The 16,325-nt window shown below is 57.8% G+C and overlaps 2 protein-coding genes across 8 annotated transcripts; one reads left to right on the top strand and one right to left on the bottom strand.

Annotated features, from left to right (window-relative positions):
- Positions 1 to 91: 91 nt before the first annotated feature.
- On the top strand, positions 92 to 12,781 carry THOP1 (thimet oligopeptidase 1; the record flags this gene model as incomplete). Its single annotated transcript, XM_084221179.1, is given in 14 exon segments — positions 92 to 127; positions 130 to 190; positions 482 to 685; positions 5,982 to 6,130; positions 6,592 to 6,699; positions 7,420 to 7,522; positions 7,602 to 7,762; positions 8,502 to 8,637; positions 8,721 to 9,087; positions 9,672 to 9,873; positions 9,959 to 10,145; positions 10,387 to 10,515; positions 10,725 to 10,861; positions 10,944 to 12,781. Coding segments are annotated over 14 exon segments (2,136 nt in total). The 3' UTR covers positions 11,100 to 12,781.
- Positions 12,782 to 12,819: 38 nt separating this feature from the next.
- On the bottom strand, positions 12,820 to 16,149 carry LOC311162709 (inactive serine/threonine-protein kinase PLK5-like). Of its 7 annotated transcripts, none has more exons than XM_084221184.1 (8): positions 15,973 to 16,149; positions 15,619 to 15,726; positions 15,337 to 15,453; positions 14,503 to 14,632; positions 14,337 to 14,424; positions 14,158 to 14,253; positions 13,323 to 13,400; positions 12,820 to 13,125 (listed from the first exon to the last, which is right to left on the bottom strand). In XM_084221184.1, exons 1-8 carry the CDS (start codon positions 16,069 to 16,071, stop codon positions 12,825 to 12,827), a joined length of 1,017 nt encoding a protein of 338 aa, XP_084077310.1. In that variant the 5' UTR covers positions 16,072 to 16,149; the 3' UTR covers positions 12,820 to 12,824. The 7 variants fall into 7 exon arrangements, with proteins under 7 accessions (XP_084077310.1, XP_084077311.1, XP_084077313.1 ...); XM_084221185.1 differs by having other exon boundaries at positions 14,167 to 14,253; XM_084221187.1 differs by having other exon boundaries at positions 13,202 to 13,400; positions 14,217 to 14,253.
- Positions 16,150 to 16,325: the final 176 nt, after the last annotated feature.

The raw sequence follows: 16,325 nt of genomic DNA, 5'->3' as shown, positions 1-16,325 counted from the left end.
CCCCGGTGCGCTGCGGTGCGGGCGGGAGCGGCCCGGTCCTCCAGGCTCCCAGCATGCCCCGCTCTCCCGCCCGCCTCTCCGGTCGGGGCACATGCTCGGTGCGTGGGGCCGGCCCGGTTTCCTCACGGCCTCGTCAGCAGCGCGGGGCCTCCCCGCACCCCCGGCACCCCCAACATGGCCCCACCGACAGGTACCGGCGGGATGGGGAGCGCGGGGACACCGGGGAGACGGCGGGGGGGGGGGGAGAGCGGGGATGGGGCGGCGGGACGGGACCGGGGGCGGCCGCGTGCCCGCGGGTCACCTCTGCGCCCCGCGGGGCAGCGCTCGCCCTTGTCCCCGAGCAGGGCACAGCCTTGGCACGGACACCTGGCCGGGCACGGAGTCGGGTTTCGCTGAAGCATTTCTGGGCACCGGCAGAGCTCGGAGCTCCCGGTGGCGGCGGGAGGAGCGGGGGGGATGATCCCACGGCGAATTCCCGCAGGGAATGTCGTGGACAGCCAGGCGCCGCGGGCCGTGGGCAGCCAGCTGCGCTGGGACCTGACGGCCGAGCAGATCGAGGCCATGGCGGCCGAGCTGACCGAGAGCACCAAGCTCGTCTACGACCGCGTGGGAGCCCAGGAGCGCGGCGAGGTCTCCTACGAGAACACGCTGAAGGCGCTGGCCGACGTGGAGGTGGAGTACACAGGTGGGGATCCCTGCCGGGATGAGGCAGGCACGTTTTCTGGACAGAAATAGAAAGAATTTTCTCTCTGTCAGGTTTTTCTTGGAGCTGCTGGAGCGCTGTTCTGGGAGTTTTGGCAGGGAATGTTCTCCCTGGTTTCCTCCGTGGGATTGCATCAGGACAGGGCACACCTGGGGCGTGGTGGCTTTTGGGGAAGTGTCTGGAGGAGGGGATTGTCCCACTTGGAGCTTTAAAGGAGACTGGGAATGCTGCTGCTGCCATCAGGAATGATGGAATTGCTCAGGCTGGAAAGGGAGGATTGAGGCAGCACAGGACTGCCCAAACCTCCTGTGCTGGGGCAGAGCTGTTGGGGGCTCACAGCACAGAATTCCTGTGGATTTTGGGGGGATTGTGGTGGAATCCAGCAGGTGGAAGTGCCTAGAAGGGACCAAAGGGAGCAGGAACCATCAGGAATGATGGAATTGCTCAGGCTGGAAAGGGAGGATTGAGCCCTGCACAGGATTCCCCAAACCTCCTGTGCTGGCACAGCTGGGGCACAGCTGTTTGGGGTTCACAGCACAGAATTCCTGTGGATTTTGGGAGGGTTGTGGTGGGAATCCAGCAGGTGGGATGTGCTGGGAAGGGACCAAAGGGAGCAGGAGCCATCAGGAATCATGAAATTACTGGAGTTTGAAGAGAGCATCAAGCCCTGCACAGGACTCCCCAAACCTCCTGTGCTGGCACAGCTCTTGGGGGCTCACAAACACAGAATTGTCCTGGATTTTGGGGGGATTGTGGTGGAATCCAGCAGGTGGATGTGCTGGGCAGCAGGGAAGGGACCAAAGGGAGCAGCAGCCACCAGAATCATGGAATTATCATGGAATTCCTGGAGCTGGAAGGGAGGAGCTGGAGAAGCACAGAGATGAAAACAATTCTCATTTGCTGCTCCTGTTTTTTGGAACATGTGTTAAAAGATTATTTACCTGAAAGAATTTGATTAGATTCTAGCATGAGGGTTTTGTTTTCTTAACCAATCTCTACCTGACTGGAGACAGTCACGAGATTTTGAGTGTTGGTACAGTTCCAGTTTAGTGTAATACAGGATAAAATAATAATGTAGTGTAATAAAGTCATTAATTAGCCTTTTGATATCATAGAATTAGGGGGGGTCACCTCATTTTACAGCAGTGGGGGGCTCTGAGCTTGCCCAGAGAAGTTCTGGCTGCCCCTGGAAGGGTCCAAGGCCAGGCTGGAGCCACCTGGGGCAGTGGGAGATGTCCCTGAGCTTTGAGGTCACTTCCAACCCCTCCCACGATTATTTAGATTTTTGGATTTTATTTTATTTCTTTTTTCACTTCGTGCTGTCACCTGCTTTTCTCTCCCTGTGGCTGCCAGCAGAATGTTGATTTTTTTCCCCAGTTAATGTTTATATAGTGAGGAACCAGCACAAAGAACAGATTTGGAAAAGCAAATTAACCCAAGGGCAGCCCTTTGGCAGCAGGAGCAGCTGCTTTCCCAAGGCTGTCCTGGCTTTCCTGTGCCTCCAGTGGCACCAGAGGCAGAAAAAATCCAAGAAACTCTCACCTCCTTCCTCACTTTTCCCTGGAGCAATGGGCAGAGGTCTCTCCTTGTGCCTTGTTTCCTGCTGGGATTTTTTTGGGAGAGTCAATCCTGATGGGAGTTTTGGGGAGAGTCAATCCTGCTGGGATTTTTTGGGACAATAAATCCTGGTGAGATTTTTTGGGAGAATAAATCCTGCTGTGATTTTTTGGGAGAGTCAATCCTGCTGGGATTTTTTGGGAGATTAAATCCTGGTGAGATTTTTTGGGAGTATAAATCCTGCTGGGATTTTTTTGGAGATTAAATCCTGCTGGGATTTTTTGAGAGAATGAATCCCTGTGAGATTTTTTGGGAGAGTCAATCCTGCTGGGAGTTTTTGTGAGAATAAATCCTGCTGGGATTTTTTGGGAGAATAAATCCTGCTGGGATTTTTTGGGAGTATAAATCCTGCTGGGATTTTTTGGGAGAGTCAATCCTGCTGGGATTTTTTGGGAGAATAAATCCTGCTGGTATTTTTTGGTAGTATAAATCCTGCTGGGATTTTTTGGTAGTATAAATCCTGCTGGGATTTTTTGGGAGAGTCAATCCTGCTGGGATTTTTTGGAGTATAAATTCTGGTGGGATTTTTTTTAAGTATAAGTCCTGGTGAGATATTTTGGGAGAATAAATCCTGCTGGGATTTTTTTGGAGAGTAAATCCTGCTGGGATTTTTTGGGAGTATAAATCCTGCTGGGATTTTTTTGGGAGAGTCAGTCCTGCTGGGATTTTTTGGGAGAATAAATCCTAGTGAGATTTTTTGGGAGAATAAATCCTGCTGGGATTTTTTTGGAGATTAAATCCTGCAGGGAGTTTTTGGGAGAATAAATCCTGCTGTGATTTTTTGGGAGATTAAATCCTGCAGGGAGTTTTTGGGAGAATAAATCCTGCTGGAATTTTTTTTGAGAATAAATCCTGCTGGGATTATTTTGGGAGAATAAATCCTGCTGGGATTTTTTTTGAGATTAAATCCTGCTGGGAGTTTTTGGGAGAATAAATCCTGCTGGGATTTTTTTGGGAGTATAAATCCTGGTGAGATTTTTTGGGAGAATAAATCCTGCTGGGAGTTTTTGGGACAATAAATCCTGATGGTATTTTTTGGGAGTATAAATCCTGCTGGGAGTTTTTGGGACAGTCAATCCTGCTGGGATTTTTTGGGAGAGTCAATCCTGCTGGGATTTTCTGGGAGAATAAATCCTGCTGGGATTTTTTGGGAGAATAAATCCTGGTGAGATTTTTTGGGAGAATAAATCCTGCTGGGATTTTTTTGGGAGAATAAATCCTGGTGAGATTTTTTGGGAGAATAAATCCTGGTGAGATTTTTTTGGGAGAATAAATCCTGCTGGGATTTTTTTGGAGAGTAAATACTGCTGGGATTTTTTGGGAGTATAAATCCTGCTGGGATTTTTTTGGGAGAATAAATCCTGGTGGGATTTTTTTGGAGAGTAAATCCTGCTGGGATTTTTTTGGGAGAGTCAGTCCTGCTGGGAGTTTTTGGGAGAGTCAATCCTGGTGGGATTTTTTTTTGGAAAATAAATCCTGGTAAGATTTTTTGGGAGAATAAATCCTGCTGTGATTTTTTGGGACAGTCAATCCTGCTGGGATTTTTTGGGAGTATAAATCCTGATGGGAGTTTTTGGGAGAATAAATCCTGGTGAGATTTTTTGGGAGAATAAATCCTGGTGAGATTTTTTGGGAGAATAAATCCTGCTGGGATTTTTTTGGAGAGTAAATCCTGCTGGGATTTTTTTGGGAGAGTCAGTCCTGCTGGGAGTTTTTGGGAGAGTCAATCCTGCTGGGATTTTTTTGGGAAAATAAATCCTGGTAAGATTTTTTGGGAGAGTCAATCCTGCAGGGAGTTTTTGTGAGAATAAATCCTGCTGGTATTTTTTGGGAGTATAAATCCTGCTATGATTTTTTTGAGAGAGTCAGACCCACTGTGTTTTTTTGGGAGATTAAATCCTGCTGTGATTTTTTGGGAGAGTCAGACCCACTGTGATTTTTTGGGAGAATAAATCCTGGTGGGATTTTTTTGGGAGATTAAATCCTGCTGTGATTTTTTGGGAGAATAAATCCTGGTGAAATTTTTTGGGAGAATAAATCCTGCTGTGATTTTTTGGGAGTAAAATCCTGCTATGATTTTTTGGGACAGTCAATCCTGCTGGGATTTTTTGGGAGAATAAATCCTGCTGGGATTTTTTGGGAGTATAAATCCTGCTGGGATTTTTTGGGACAGTCAATCCTGCTGGGATTTTTTGGGAGTATAAATCCTGCTGGGATTTTTTGGGACAGTCAATCCTGCTGGGATTTTTTGGGGGAATAAATCCTGCTGTGATTTTTTGGGACAGTCAATCCTGCTGTGATTTTTTGGGACAGTCAATCCTGCTGTGATTTTTTTGGGGGGGAGCACCACGACGTGATGGCACCAAAACTGTGCATTTTTGGTGCTTTATTTGCAGCAGGGTGACAATTCAGGTGTCCCCTCCTCGTGACACCTGGGCTGTCCCACCTGTCTGGGGCCGGGAGCAGCCTCATCTTCCTCCTCTCCCCGTTCTTTTTTCCTAAAATAACAGGGAAAAAAACAATTCCTCTTGCTCAGCAGGAGGAATGTTCAGCTCAGCAGGGCTGTCAGCACTTCCCTGGCTGAGCTGCCTGTTCAGCTCCTCCTGGGGTAAATCCAGGTGCCTGGAGAGCACCTGGAGTGCTGCTCTTGGAGCTCCTGCAGGGAATGTTCTGCCTGGGGATTGCATCAGGACAGGGCACACCTGGGGCGTGGTGGCTTTTGGGGAAGTGTCTGGAGGAGGGGATTGTCCCACTTGGAGCTTTAGAGGAGACAGGGAACGCTGCTGCTGCCATCAGGAATGATGGAATTGCTGGAGCTGGGAGGGAGGATTGAGGCAGCACAGGACTGCCCAAACCTCCTGTGCTGGCACAGCTGTTGGGGGCTCACAGCACAGAATTGTCCTGGATTTTGGGAGGATTGTGGTGGAATCCAGCAGGTGGATGTGCTGGGAAGGGACCAAAGGGAGCAGGAACCATCAGGAATGATGGAATTCCTCAGGCTGGAAGGGAGCAGTGAGCCCTGCACAGGATTCCCCAAACCTCCTGTGCTGGCACAGCTCTTGGGGGCTCACAGCTCAGAATTGTCCTGGATTTTGGGAGGATTGTGGTGGAATCCAGCGGGTGGATGTGCTGGGCAGCAGGGAAGGGACCAAAGGGAGCAGCAGCCATCAGGAATCATGGAATTGCTGGAGCTGGAATCAAGCTCCATCAAGCCCTGAACAGGATTCCCCAAACCTCCTGTGCTGGCACAGCTGTTGGGGGCTCACAGCACAGAATTCCCGTGGATTTTGGGAGGATTGTGGTGGAATCCAGCAGGTGGATGTGCTGGGAAGGGACCAAAGGGAGCAGGAGCCATCTGGAATCATGGAATTCCTCAGGCTGGAATCAAGCTCCATCAAGCCCTGAACAGGATTCCCCAAACCTCCTGTGCTGGCAGAGCTGTTGGAGGCTCACAGGCTCAGAATTGTCCTGGATTTTGGGGGGATTGTGGTGGAATCCAGCAGGTGGAAGTGCTGGGCAGCAGGGACGGGACCAACGGGAGCAGCAGCCCCATCCCACCTCTCCCCTGCCGTGTGTGTGAGGGATGGGGAAGGCTCTGGGTGTGCTGTGGGTGTGCTGTGGGATGTGGAACCATCATCCCTGTCCCCTTTTGTCCCCCCAGTCCGTAGGAACATGCTGGACTTCCCCCAGCACGTGTCCCCCTGCAAGGCCATCCGCACCGCCAGCACCGAGGCCGACAAGAAGCTCTCGGAGTTCGACGTGGAGATGAGCATGAGGCAGGACGTGTACCAGAGGATTGTGTGGCTCCAGGTGTGTCCCCTGCCACCCAGGCAGGGCTTGGGACACCCTGGAATTCTGGCAAATTGTTTTCCTTCATCCCAGAGCTGAGGAGGGAGGGATGCGGGAGCGGGGCGGGGTTGCGGCAGAGCTGGAGTGAGGGATGGGGAATTTGGGGTTGAGGGCTCTGCTCCCCCACTCAGAGCCTTGATCACCCCACTCAGAGCTTTGATCACCCCCTTGCTGAGGGGCTGTTGGTCAATCCAACCCACCTCAGTGGTGATGCCCCCCCAAAATGCTGACATGGCACAAAGGTGACGTGTTCAAAGCAACCTGGGAGGATCCCCTGCCCCGAGGTGACACAGGAACCTCTGCTCCAAACCAGAGCCTTCCCTGGGGCTTTTCCATCTGCTGCTGGGTCTCTGGTGTTTCCAGAACTCCCACTGGGAAGCAGCTCCCTGAGGAGGGGGAGTTTTTTTTGTTTTGTTTTCCAGGAGAAAGCAGAGAGCGCTTCCCTGAAGCCCGAGGCAAAGAGGTACCTGGAGAGGCTGATCAAGCTGGGGAAAAGGAACGGGCTCCACCTCCCCGAGGAGACTCAGGAGGTGAGAGCACAGAATCCCAGGATGGTTTGGGCTGCAGGCACCTTGAAGCCCATCTTGCACTGTCCCAGGTTGCTCCAAGCTGGCCTGGGACACTGCCAGGGAAGGAGCAGCCACAGCTCCTCTGGGAAATCTGTGCCAGGCCCTCTCAGGAAGGAATTTTTTCCTAATATCCCATCTAATCCTAATTCCTGTCAGTCTGGATCCATTCCCCCTTGCTGTGGCAGGGCTTGAGGCTCAGGTTTGGGTTTTGCCCCCAATTCTGGTGATTTTGTCCAGCCCCCTCCTCCTTTTTCCTTTCTGTTGCAAGGGTGATGTTAACAAAGTGGGAGTTGAGGAATTCTTGGGGAGCTGAAATTGGGGAATTAGCACCAAACCCCACGTGCTGGAGTTGGGCTGAGCTGCTCAGGAGCCTCCCTCTCTCACCATGCACCAGCAGAGGAGCTCAAAACTGGGTTAAAACCAGAAGAAAATGGGAAATAAGGAGAGGGGAGGTTGTTTCTGCAGCTCCTGAGGCAGCAGGGAGCAGGCAGGACCTTGCTGAGCTGGCTGAGCCCTGCCAGGTGTGAGCACAGGGAGCCTTTCTGGGCTGCTGGCTCACCATCATTAATTGTGCACCATCATTAATTGGGCCAGACTCGGTGCTGAGCAGCTCAGCAGGGTGGGAACAGCCTGAGTGCCCCCCCAGCTCTGACTTCTCTTCGATTTTCTGCCTTTTTGAAGAAAATCAAAGCCATCAAGAAGAAGCTGAGTGTGCTGTGCATCGACTTCAACAAGAACCTCAACGAGGACACCACCTTCCTGCCCTTCTCCAGGGAGGAATTGGGTATGGAATGCTCTGCCCTGATGATCCCAGAGCATTCCTGGAGAATGCTGGGCTCAGCCCCTGCCTGCTCTATTCCCAGGGGGGCTCCCTGAGGATTTCCTGAACTCCCTGGAGAAGACAGAGGATGGGAAGCTGAAGGTCACCCTGAAGTACCCACACTACTTCCCCCTGCTGAAGAAGTGCTACGTGCCTGAGACCAGGAGGAAGGTGGAGGAAATGTTCAACTCCAGGTGCAAGGAGGTCGGTGGGACTGACCAGGGATCTCCCCTGGGATTTGTGTTTCTTTCCACACTGCTTCCCTTCTCCCCTGTGGATGGTACTGTGATATTTTATGAAAAAATCTCTTCTCCTGGCATGTTTGGAAGCTTCAGCTGCTCTGTGTTTTGCTGCTTTAGAATGTGATGTAAAGAATTGTTTATTAAGCATGTAAATTGTTTTAATTTAGTGAGTAATCACAGCCAGCTGTGTCAGACTCTCTGAGTCTGTCACGGGTTTTTATTATCATTTTTTTCTAACTTTCTGATATATTCTTTTTCTTTAGTATAGTTTTAGTATATCATTTTGGAATGGAGTGGAAGGGAGTGGATTGGAAGGGAGTGGAGTGGAAGGGAGTGGAGTGGAATGGAATGGAATAGAATGGAAGGGAATAGAGTGGAATGGAATAGAAGGGAATGGAATAGAGTGGAGGGGATGGAATAGAGTGGGATGGAATAGAGTGGGATGGAATAGAGTGGAATGGAAGGGAATGGAATGGAAGGGAAAGGAATGGAATGGAAAGGAATGGAATGGAACGGAATGGAAGGGAACGGAAGGGAATGGAATGGAAGGGAATGGAAGGGAATGGAATGGAATGGAATAGAACAGAACAAAATAGAATAATAAATCAGCCTCCTGGGAACTTGGACTCCAATTCTCATCTCTCGCCTCGTCCTGGGACCCACAACGACACCACATACGTACTTCACTCTCTGCCTTGCAGGAGAACTGCCTGATCCTGAAGGAGCTGGTGGACCTGAGGGCTCAGAAGGCCAATCTGCTGGGCTTCAGCACCCACGCTGACTTTGTGCTGGAGATGAACATGGCCAAGAGCAGCCGGACGGTGGCCACGTTCCTGGGTACATCCCGGGGCCGAGCGGGGACATCCCGGGCAGGGTGTGCTGCTCTGACCCCTGATCCCAACCCTGCCTGCCTTCCCCAGATGAGCTGGCCCAGAAGCTGAAGCCCCTGGGGGAGAAGGAGCGGGCTGTGATCCTGGACCTGAAGAAGAAGGAGTGCGAGAAGCGCGGGCTGGAGTTCGACAACCGCATCAACGCCTGGGACATGCGCTACTACATGAACCAGGTGGAGGAGACCAAGTACAGCGTGGACCAGAACCTGCTCAAGGAGTATTTCCCCATGCAGGTGGTCACCACGGGCCTCCTGGCCATCTACCAGGAGCTGCTGGGCCTCACCTTCCACCTGGAGGAGAAGGCTCAGGTGTGGCACGAGGACGTGCAGCTCTACACGGTGAAGGACACGTCCTCCGGGGAGACCATCGGGAAGTTCTACCTGGACCTGTACCCACGGTGAGGAGGAGGAGGAAGAGAAGGAGGTGGTGGAGGTGGAGGTGGTGGTGGTGGTGGTGGAGGTGGAGGTGGTGGTGGAGGTGAGGTGGAGGTGGTGGAGGTGGTGGAGGTGGAGGTGGAGGTGGTGGTGGAGGTGAGGTGGAGGTGGTGGAGGAGGTGGTGGAGGTGGTGGTGGTGGTAGAGGTGGTGGTGGAGTGGAGGTGGTGGTGGTGGAGGTGGTGGTGGTGGAGGTGGTGGAGGAGGAGGAGGTGGTGGTGGAGGTGGTGGAGGTGGTGGTGGTGGTAGAGGTGGTGGTGGAGGTGGAGGTGGTGGAGGTGGTGGTGGAGGTGGAGGTGGTGGTGGTGGTGGTGGTGGAGGAGGTGGTGGTGGAGGAGGTGGTGGAGGAGGAGGAGATTCCTGCTGCCAGCTGTGTGGAGCGGAGGGAGCGCCGTGTGCTGTGGCAGGGATGTCACCGGGGTGGCGTCACCGGGGTGGTGTCACCAGGGTGGGGGTCACTGGGGGCTCCTCTGAGCACCACAACAGGGGAGGCCATGGCTGTGTGTGGCTCTTGGAAGGATCCCTGAGCCTCCTGTCCCTCTTTCCAGGGAAGGGAAGTACGGACACGCCGCCTGCTTCGGCCTCCAGCCCGGCTGCCTCCTGCCGGACTCCAGCCGCCAAATCTCGGTGGCCGCCATGGTGGCCAATTTCACCAAGCCCACGCCGGACGCCCCTTCCCTGCTGCAGCACGACGAGGTGGAGACCTATTTCCACGAATTTGGCCACGTCATGCACCAGCTGTGCTCTCAGGTGAGGCCTCCCTGCGCTGGCACAGCTTGGGGATTTCCCCCCATCCTGTTTTCCCCTGGAATTCCGAGCTGGCCGTGTCCCCCAGGCGGAGTTTGCCATGTTCAGCGGGACACACGTGGAGAGGGATTTCGTGGAGGCCCCGTCGCAGATGTTGGAGAACTGGGTGTGGGAGAAGGAGCCTCTGCTGCGCATGTCCAGGCACTACAAGACAGGGAGCCCCATCCCTGATGAGCTGCTGGAGAAACTCATTAAATCCCGGCAGGCAAACACAGGTGGGAGGGAATGGATGTCACCTGGGTGTGGGGACGGGGAGGGGACACTCAGTGACCTGGCTGGGGACAAAAAAGGCGTTTCCTTGCTCGCCGTGGTGCTGGGGGTTCTGAGGGGATGGGGGGAAGGAGTGGGAAGGGAGAGGGTGATGTGGCATGTGAAAGGGACAGAGAGGTGCCACCCAGCCTGCCCTGCTGTCACCTGCCTCAGTTTCCCTCCTCCTCCTCCTCCTTTTGGGTACAGGACTCTTCAACCTGCGCCAGATCGTCCTGGCCAAGGTGGACCAGGCACTGCACACCCAGACCAAGGCTGACCCCGTGGAGGTGTTTGCCCAGCTCTGTGAGGAGGTGCTGGGTGTCCCTGCCACCCCAGGTACGGCGTGCCACCCTCCTGGTAATAGCTCAGCAAATTCCTCCCGTGTGTGGCGACAGTTTCTGGGAAAAGCAGGGCTGGAAAAGCCTGGAAATTCCTCCCTTTTGTCCTCTGGGTTGTGTGAACAGCTGAGCCAGCCCCTGCTGGGACAGCACTGGGGTGGGTTTATCTGTGGGGAGTCCCTTTTTGACCCCTGGTGTCCCCCTCAGGTACGAACATGCCAGCCACCTTCGGCCACCTGGCCGGGGGCTACGACGCCCAGTACTACGGCTACCTCTGGAGCGAGGTGTACTCCATGGACATGTTCCACACCCGCTTCAAGCAGGAGGGAATCATGAACTGCAAGGTAGGAGCAGGGTTCTGCCTGTGTGCCCGGGGTGTGGGTGCCAGGCTGGGTGTCCCAGCCCTGCCCCTGTGTGTGCCCGCAGGTGGGCATGGATTACAGGAAGTGCATCCTGCATCCCGGCGGCTCCGTGGATGCTTCAGACATGCTGAGGAGGTTCCTGGGCAGGGAGCCCAAGCAGGATGCCTTCCTGGCCAGCAAGGGACTGAAGGTGGAGAGCAACTCGGTGCCTTCAGCCTGAGGCGCTGCTCGGCCCCGGCAGCGGGGGAAGCTCCTGCCCACGCGCCTGCCCTCGCCTGGTTCCTGTCACCAAACACCCCCGGGCCACCCCTGCCTGCAGCCGCCCCTCTGAGCCCCTCCTGGGCTTTGGGAGCCGGGCTCAGCCCTGGGACGGGGCTCTGTGGTGACACAGAGGTGACCTGCCCTTGTCCCCCCCACCCCGGGGCTGTGGGTCACCCCCAGCAATTGGCTGAACTTTGAACCTGATTTCTGCACAAGGGTGAGTTTTGGCCTCATTTGGAGCTGGGGAGGAGGGGGAGAGGAGTTCCCAAACTTGAAGCTTTGTTTTTAAATCCCTTCTCTTTTAAGAAGCCTCGTTGTTGTTGTTGTTGTTGTTGTTGTTGTTGTTGTTGTTGCCACCTTGGCTCGGTTTGTGACACAGCTGTCACCAGGGCAGGGACAGTCCTGCTCTCCCCATCTTTGGGCAGCTCTTTGCTGTGCACTAAAGATGGGGAGACCCCAGAGCTCAAAACCCACAGGGAATCAACTGGAACATCCTGCCCTGAGCCCCTCAGGGACCCTCCTGCCTTGGCAGGAGGACAGAGATGGCCGGTGCAGGTGCTCCAGAACGGGGGGTTTGGGAACCTCTGTGGCCTCTGTGTCCCAGGGCCATCTCAGGGTCACCCTGGGGCCACCCCAGGGCAGCCAGGAGCTCAGGCTGTGGCAGCTGAGAGTGTTGCTGTTGCTGTCAGCTCCCGGGACAGGGGAGGGTTGTGTTTATGACTGAAAACACTGAGCTGACAGCTTCAAACAACACAAATGCCAGGATAAAAATATCCCCTGGGCTCCGTGCCAGGCCTTGAGCTGCCATCGCTGCTGCTGCGGCGCCAGGGGCAGGGACAGCAGCCAGCCCGGGCTGTGCCACCTGCCCCAGGCTGTCCCCAGTGTGCCCCAGCACCCTGTGTGGCACAGGGTGGTGTGGCACAAGGTTCCTGACCCCGAGGGCAGGGGAAAGGTCTGGGGCGGCTTCCTTGGGGGCTGAGGAGCTTCGGGGGGAGCTGGGATTTGTGTCCCCCCCTCCTTCCAGCCTCGGGTGCATGGTGTGAACCCCTTTGAGGGCTGTGGCATCCATCCCTGCCTCTCTGCCGTGGTTTGGGGACACGAGTGACAGCCCCAGCGCCCCAGCTCACCGCCACTGCAGGCTGTTCCCTGCTCCCTGTCCTTTGTCACCAGCACGGCTCTGGCGCTGGGACAAGGCTCCCCCCCAGTGCAGACAAAGTCGTTGCTGTCACCTCCCTCCCCCAGGCCCCGCTGGTGACACGGGAAGGCCGGTGACAACCCCGGCCCGTCCCCTCCGGCGCTGGGCGGGTCCGGAAGCGGCTCCTTGGTGCTTGCTGGGGCCACCTCGAGCATCTTGTCCTTGTCCCCTCCTCTCCGTGTTTGAGGCACGGCCTCCTCCTGGGTGTTTTTAGTGTCCTGTTTTATTGAGCTTTCAGCGTTTTCTCCGACTCTTCTCTCCAGAGAGAGAGAGAGAAGTGAAGCTGAACAGGGAAACCACGCACTTTCCTCCCTCTGTCCCCTCTCCAGTGTCCCCACTGCCCACTGGGGGTGACCTGGCGCCTCTCCAGTCCCAGGAGACACGGAGCTGCACCTCCCCATCCCCATCCCCATCCCAGGCTGGCAGGGAAGAGAGCTCCTTTTTATTTTGGGGTTTGGATTTTGGGCTTGTTTTTTCCCGTTAAGAGTTTTAAAGGGCAAACTGGCGTGTGTGTGTGTGCGTGTGTGTGTGTGTGTGTGTGTGTGTGTGCCGTCCGTACTGGTCACGTCCCACCCCTCGCTTGTTTCCATGACTGGATTTTAGACGGTTCCCAGCACTAATAATAATAATAATAAAGGTTTTCCTCCGCGGATGTTGGGGCTCAGCTCCTTTGGGGAGGGGTGACAGGGACACAGCCACACCCCCGCAGGATCCAGCAGAGGGGCTCCTGTCCCACGAAGATGGGCACGGCGTGGCAGGCGCGGGGCGGCAGCGTGCGGGGTGTGAAACCCTGGGGAGGGACAGGCGGTGACCCCCGCGTGTCCCTCGGCGTCCCCGCCTGTCCCCCGTGTGGCCCGGCCCCGCACCTGGGTGAGGAAGGGGTGGCCCAGCAGCCGGGCCGGGCCGGGCCGTGCCGCGGGCTCGGGCTGCAGCATGTGGGCGAGGAGAGCGCGGGCACGGGGGGAGAGCCCGGCGGGCAGCGGGTACCGAGCGCTCCGGATGCGCCGGAACAGCTCCGGCCGGTGGCGGGCCTCGAACGGGGCGTGGCCGGTCAGCGCCGTGTACCTGCCGGGGAGCGGCCGGGGGCGGCCCTGTGCTTCCTGCAGCGTCCCCGGCCTTCCTCCACCCACCCTCTTCCTCCCTCCAGCGTCCCCGGCCTTCCTCCACCCACCCTCTGCCTCCCTCCAGCGTCCCCGGCCTTCCTCCAACCACCCTCTGCCTCCCTCCAGCGTCCCTGTCCTCCTTCTGACCTCCCGGTTCTCCCTCCAGCTCTGCTGTCCTCCCTCCGACTCCCCTCATCCCACCCTCCATGTCCCCTCATCCCTCCCTCTCTCCATCTCCCCTCATCCCATCCTCCCTCCATCTCCCTTTGCCCTATCTCCATTTCTGCCATCCCTCCCTCCATCTCCCCTCACCCTCCCTCCATGTCCCCTTATCCCACCCTCCCTCCATCTCTCCCATCCTCCCTCCATCTCCCCATATCCCTCCCTCTCTCTCCCTTCATCCCTCCCTCTCTCCATCTCCCCTCATCTCTCCCTCCATCCCTCCCTCTCTCCATCTCCCCTCATCCTCCCTCCCTCCATCTCTCCTCATCCCTCCTTCCATCTCCCCTCATCCCTCCCTCCCTCCCTCCATCTCTCCTCATCCCTCTCTCCATCTCCCCTCATCCTCCCTCCCTCCATCTCTCCCACCCTCCCTCCATCTCCCCTCATCCTCCCTCCCTCCCTCCCTCCCTCCCTCCCTCCCTCCCTCCATCTCCCCTCATCCCTCCCTCCCTCCCCTCATCCCTCCCTCTCCCCTCTCCCTCCCCAGCCCCTCTCACACGGCACACCCCAGTGCCCAGATATCCGCGGGTGCCGCGTGTCCCCTGCGGTCCAGCACCTCCGGGGCCAGGTAACTGGGTGTCCCACAGAGTGCCCTGAGGTGGGGACGGCAGAGGTGACCCTTGGGGACACGGGCAGGGTGAATCCCCCTCCCCGCAGCCCCCCCGGCCCCGCTCACCCCCAGCGCCGCCCGGGCGGTGCCGCCCGCTGAGCCAGCCCCAGGTCGCCGATCTTCACCCGCATCCGCTCCGTCACCAAGAAGTTACCTGCGGAGGGAGCGACACGCACGGTGTCACCCTCAGCCACCCTCGGGTCCCCCCCGGGGCCCCCCCAGCCCCACGCACTCGGTTTGAGGTCCCGGTGCACGAGGCCGTGGCCGTGCAGGTACCGCAGCCCCGAGAGCAGCTGCCGCAGGTAGTACCGCACCTCCGGCTCCGTCAGGCGGCCCCGCGCCCGCAGGATGTCGGCGAGGGACTGGGGACAGAGCGACAGCGCTGGGGACAGAGCGACAGCGGCTGGGGACAGTGAGGAGGGACTGGGGACAGTGAGGAGGGACTGGGGACAGTGAGGAAGGACTGGGGACAGTGAGGAGGGACTGGGGACGGTGAGGAGGGACTGGGGACAGTGAGGAAGGACTGGGGACAGTGAGGATGGACTGGGGACAGAGCGACAGCGCTGGGGACAGAGCGACAGCCACTGGGGACAGTGAGGAGGGACTGGGGACAGTGAGGAGGGATGGGGACAGAGTGACAGCGCTGGGAACAGTGAGGAGGGATGGGGACAATGAAAGGGGACGGGGGACAGAGAGGTGGGGATGGGGGACAGAGTGACAGGGGCTGGGACAGAGCGAGGGGGCCCTGGGGACAGAGCAAGGCACCAGGCTGGGCCCTGCTGAAGCCCCGGCCTGAGGGTGCTCAGTTACGGGGTTCAAGGGCTCGGTTTTGGGGTGCAGAATTTCAGAGTTCAAGGGCTCCGTTTCGGGGTGCAGGGACTCAGTTTTGAGATGTTTAGGCTCAGTTCTGGGGTTCAAGGGCTCGGTTTGGGGGTGTAGGGGCTCAGTTTTGGGACGCAGAATTTCAGGGTTCGAGGGCTCGGTTTCAGGGTTCGAGGGCTCGGTTTCGGGGTGCAGGAGCTCGGTTTCGGGGTGCAGGAGCTCGGTTTCGGGGTGCAAGTCTCACCCCCCGGCTGCAGAGCTCCAGCAGCAGGTAGAGGTGGCCGCGGTCGGCGAAGTGCCCGTGCAGGCGCACGATGTGCGGGTGGCGCAGGCGACACTGCAGCTCCCGCTCCCGCTCCACCTGCACCGACAGCAGCTCGGCAGCCCCGGGGACACCCTCGGGGACCGGGGACCCTCGTGGAGCGGGGACCCCCGGTACGGGAACCCACCCAGACACGCGGGGCGGGGCTGTGCGGGGACCCCCCGGGCACTGTCCCCTCTCCCCGGAGTGTCCCCCCGGACTCACCCTGTCCCCGATGCCCGCGGCAGCCAGCCGGGCTCGCGGGATCGCCTTCGCCGCGTAGAGCCGGCCGCTGGTCACCTCTGTCACCTGGTAGCAGCGGCCGAAGGTGCCCTGCGAGTGACCCCGTGGGGGTTTGGGGGGCCCCCCCAGGTGCCCCTCCCTGTGGGGCGAGGAGCCCCAGGGACCGGAGCTGCTGGGGCACAGCCCCGTGCCTCAGTTTCCCCTTCCCCAGAGGGGATGGGGTGGGATCGAGACATCTCGGGGACCCCCCCGGGGGGTGCGGGCGTGTGACCGTCCCTGGGTGCCCAGCGGGGAGGGGGCGCGGGACTGTTCAGGGGGGCAATTCAGGGGATTTACCTCTCCCAGGAGCCGTCCCCGCTTGTAGAGCGTCCCGGTGCCCTCGTCCCGGAGGTACCAGCCGGGGGGCGGCTCAGCCCCTGCGCTCCCCGGGATCATCCTGCCCGCTCTGCCCGGCACCGGGGACTCCCCGAGGGACACCCGCACCCCGGGTGTAACCCCTTCAGCTCCGGGCTGCGGGTATCCACGGCGCCCAGGGGTGCTGGGTGCCCCCTCCCCTCCCCCCCGCACCAACACCCACCGCTCTGGCCCCCCGAGCCCCCTCAGAAGACCCCCGCGGGGGTCCCGGCTCTCGGGGCTGCCCAGCACCGGGGGGTCCCGGATCGGGATCCGACCGTGCAGGGAGGTCCTGG

Source organism: Fringilla coelebs (genome assembly GCF_963513975.1).
Source record: "Fringilla coelebs genome assembly, chromosome: 24".
Lineage (NCBI taxonomy): Eukaryota > Metazoa > Chordata > Aves > Passeriformes > Fringillidae > Fringilla > Fringilla coelebs.
The sequence above is the reverse complement of the archived record's forward strand: the minus strand, read 5'-3'. Positions and strand labels throughout refer to the sequence as shown.

Bases quoted from the DNA above. Each gene is read 5' to 3' on its own strand.
- LOC311162709 (XM_084221184.1), bottom strand. From the start codon at position 16,071: ATGATCCCGGGGAGCGCAGGGGCTGAGCCGCCCCCCGGCTGGTACCTC. The intron at 15,727-15,972 runs GTAAATCCCCTG...GGTCACTCGCAG, and splicing joins GGGGACGGCTCCTGGGAGAG to GGCACCTTCGGCCGCTGCTA. The intron at 14,254-14,336 runs GTGAGCGGGGCC...TCCCCACCTCAG, and splicing joins CCGCCCGGGCGGCGCTGGGG to GGCACTCTGTGGGACACCCA.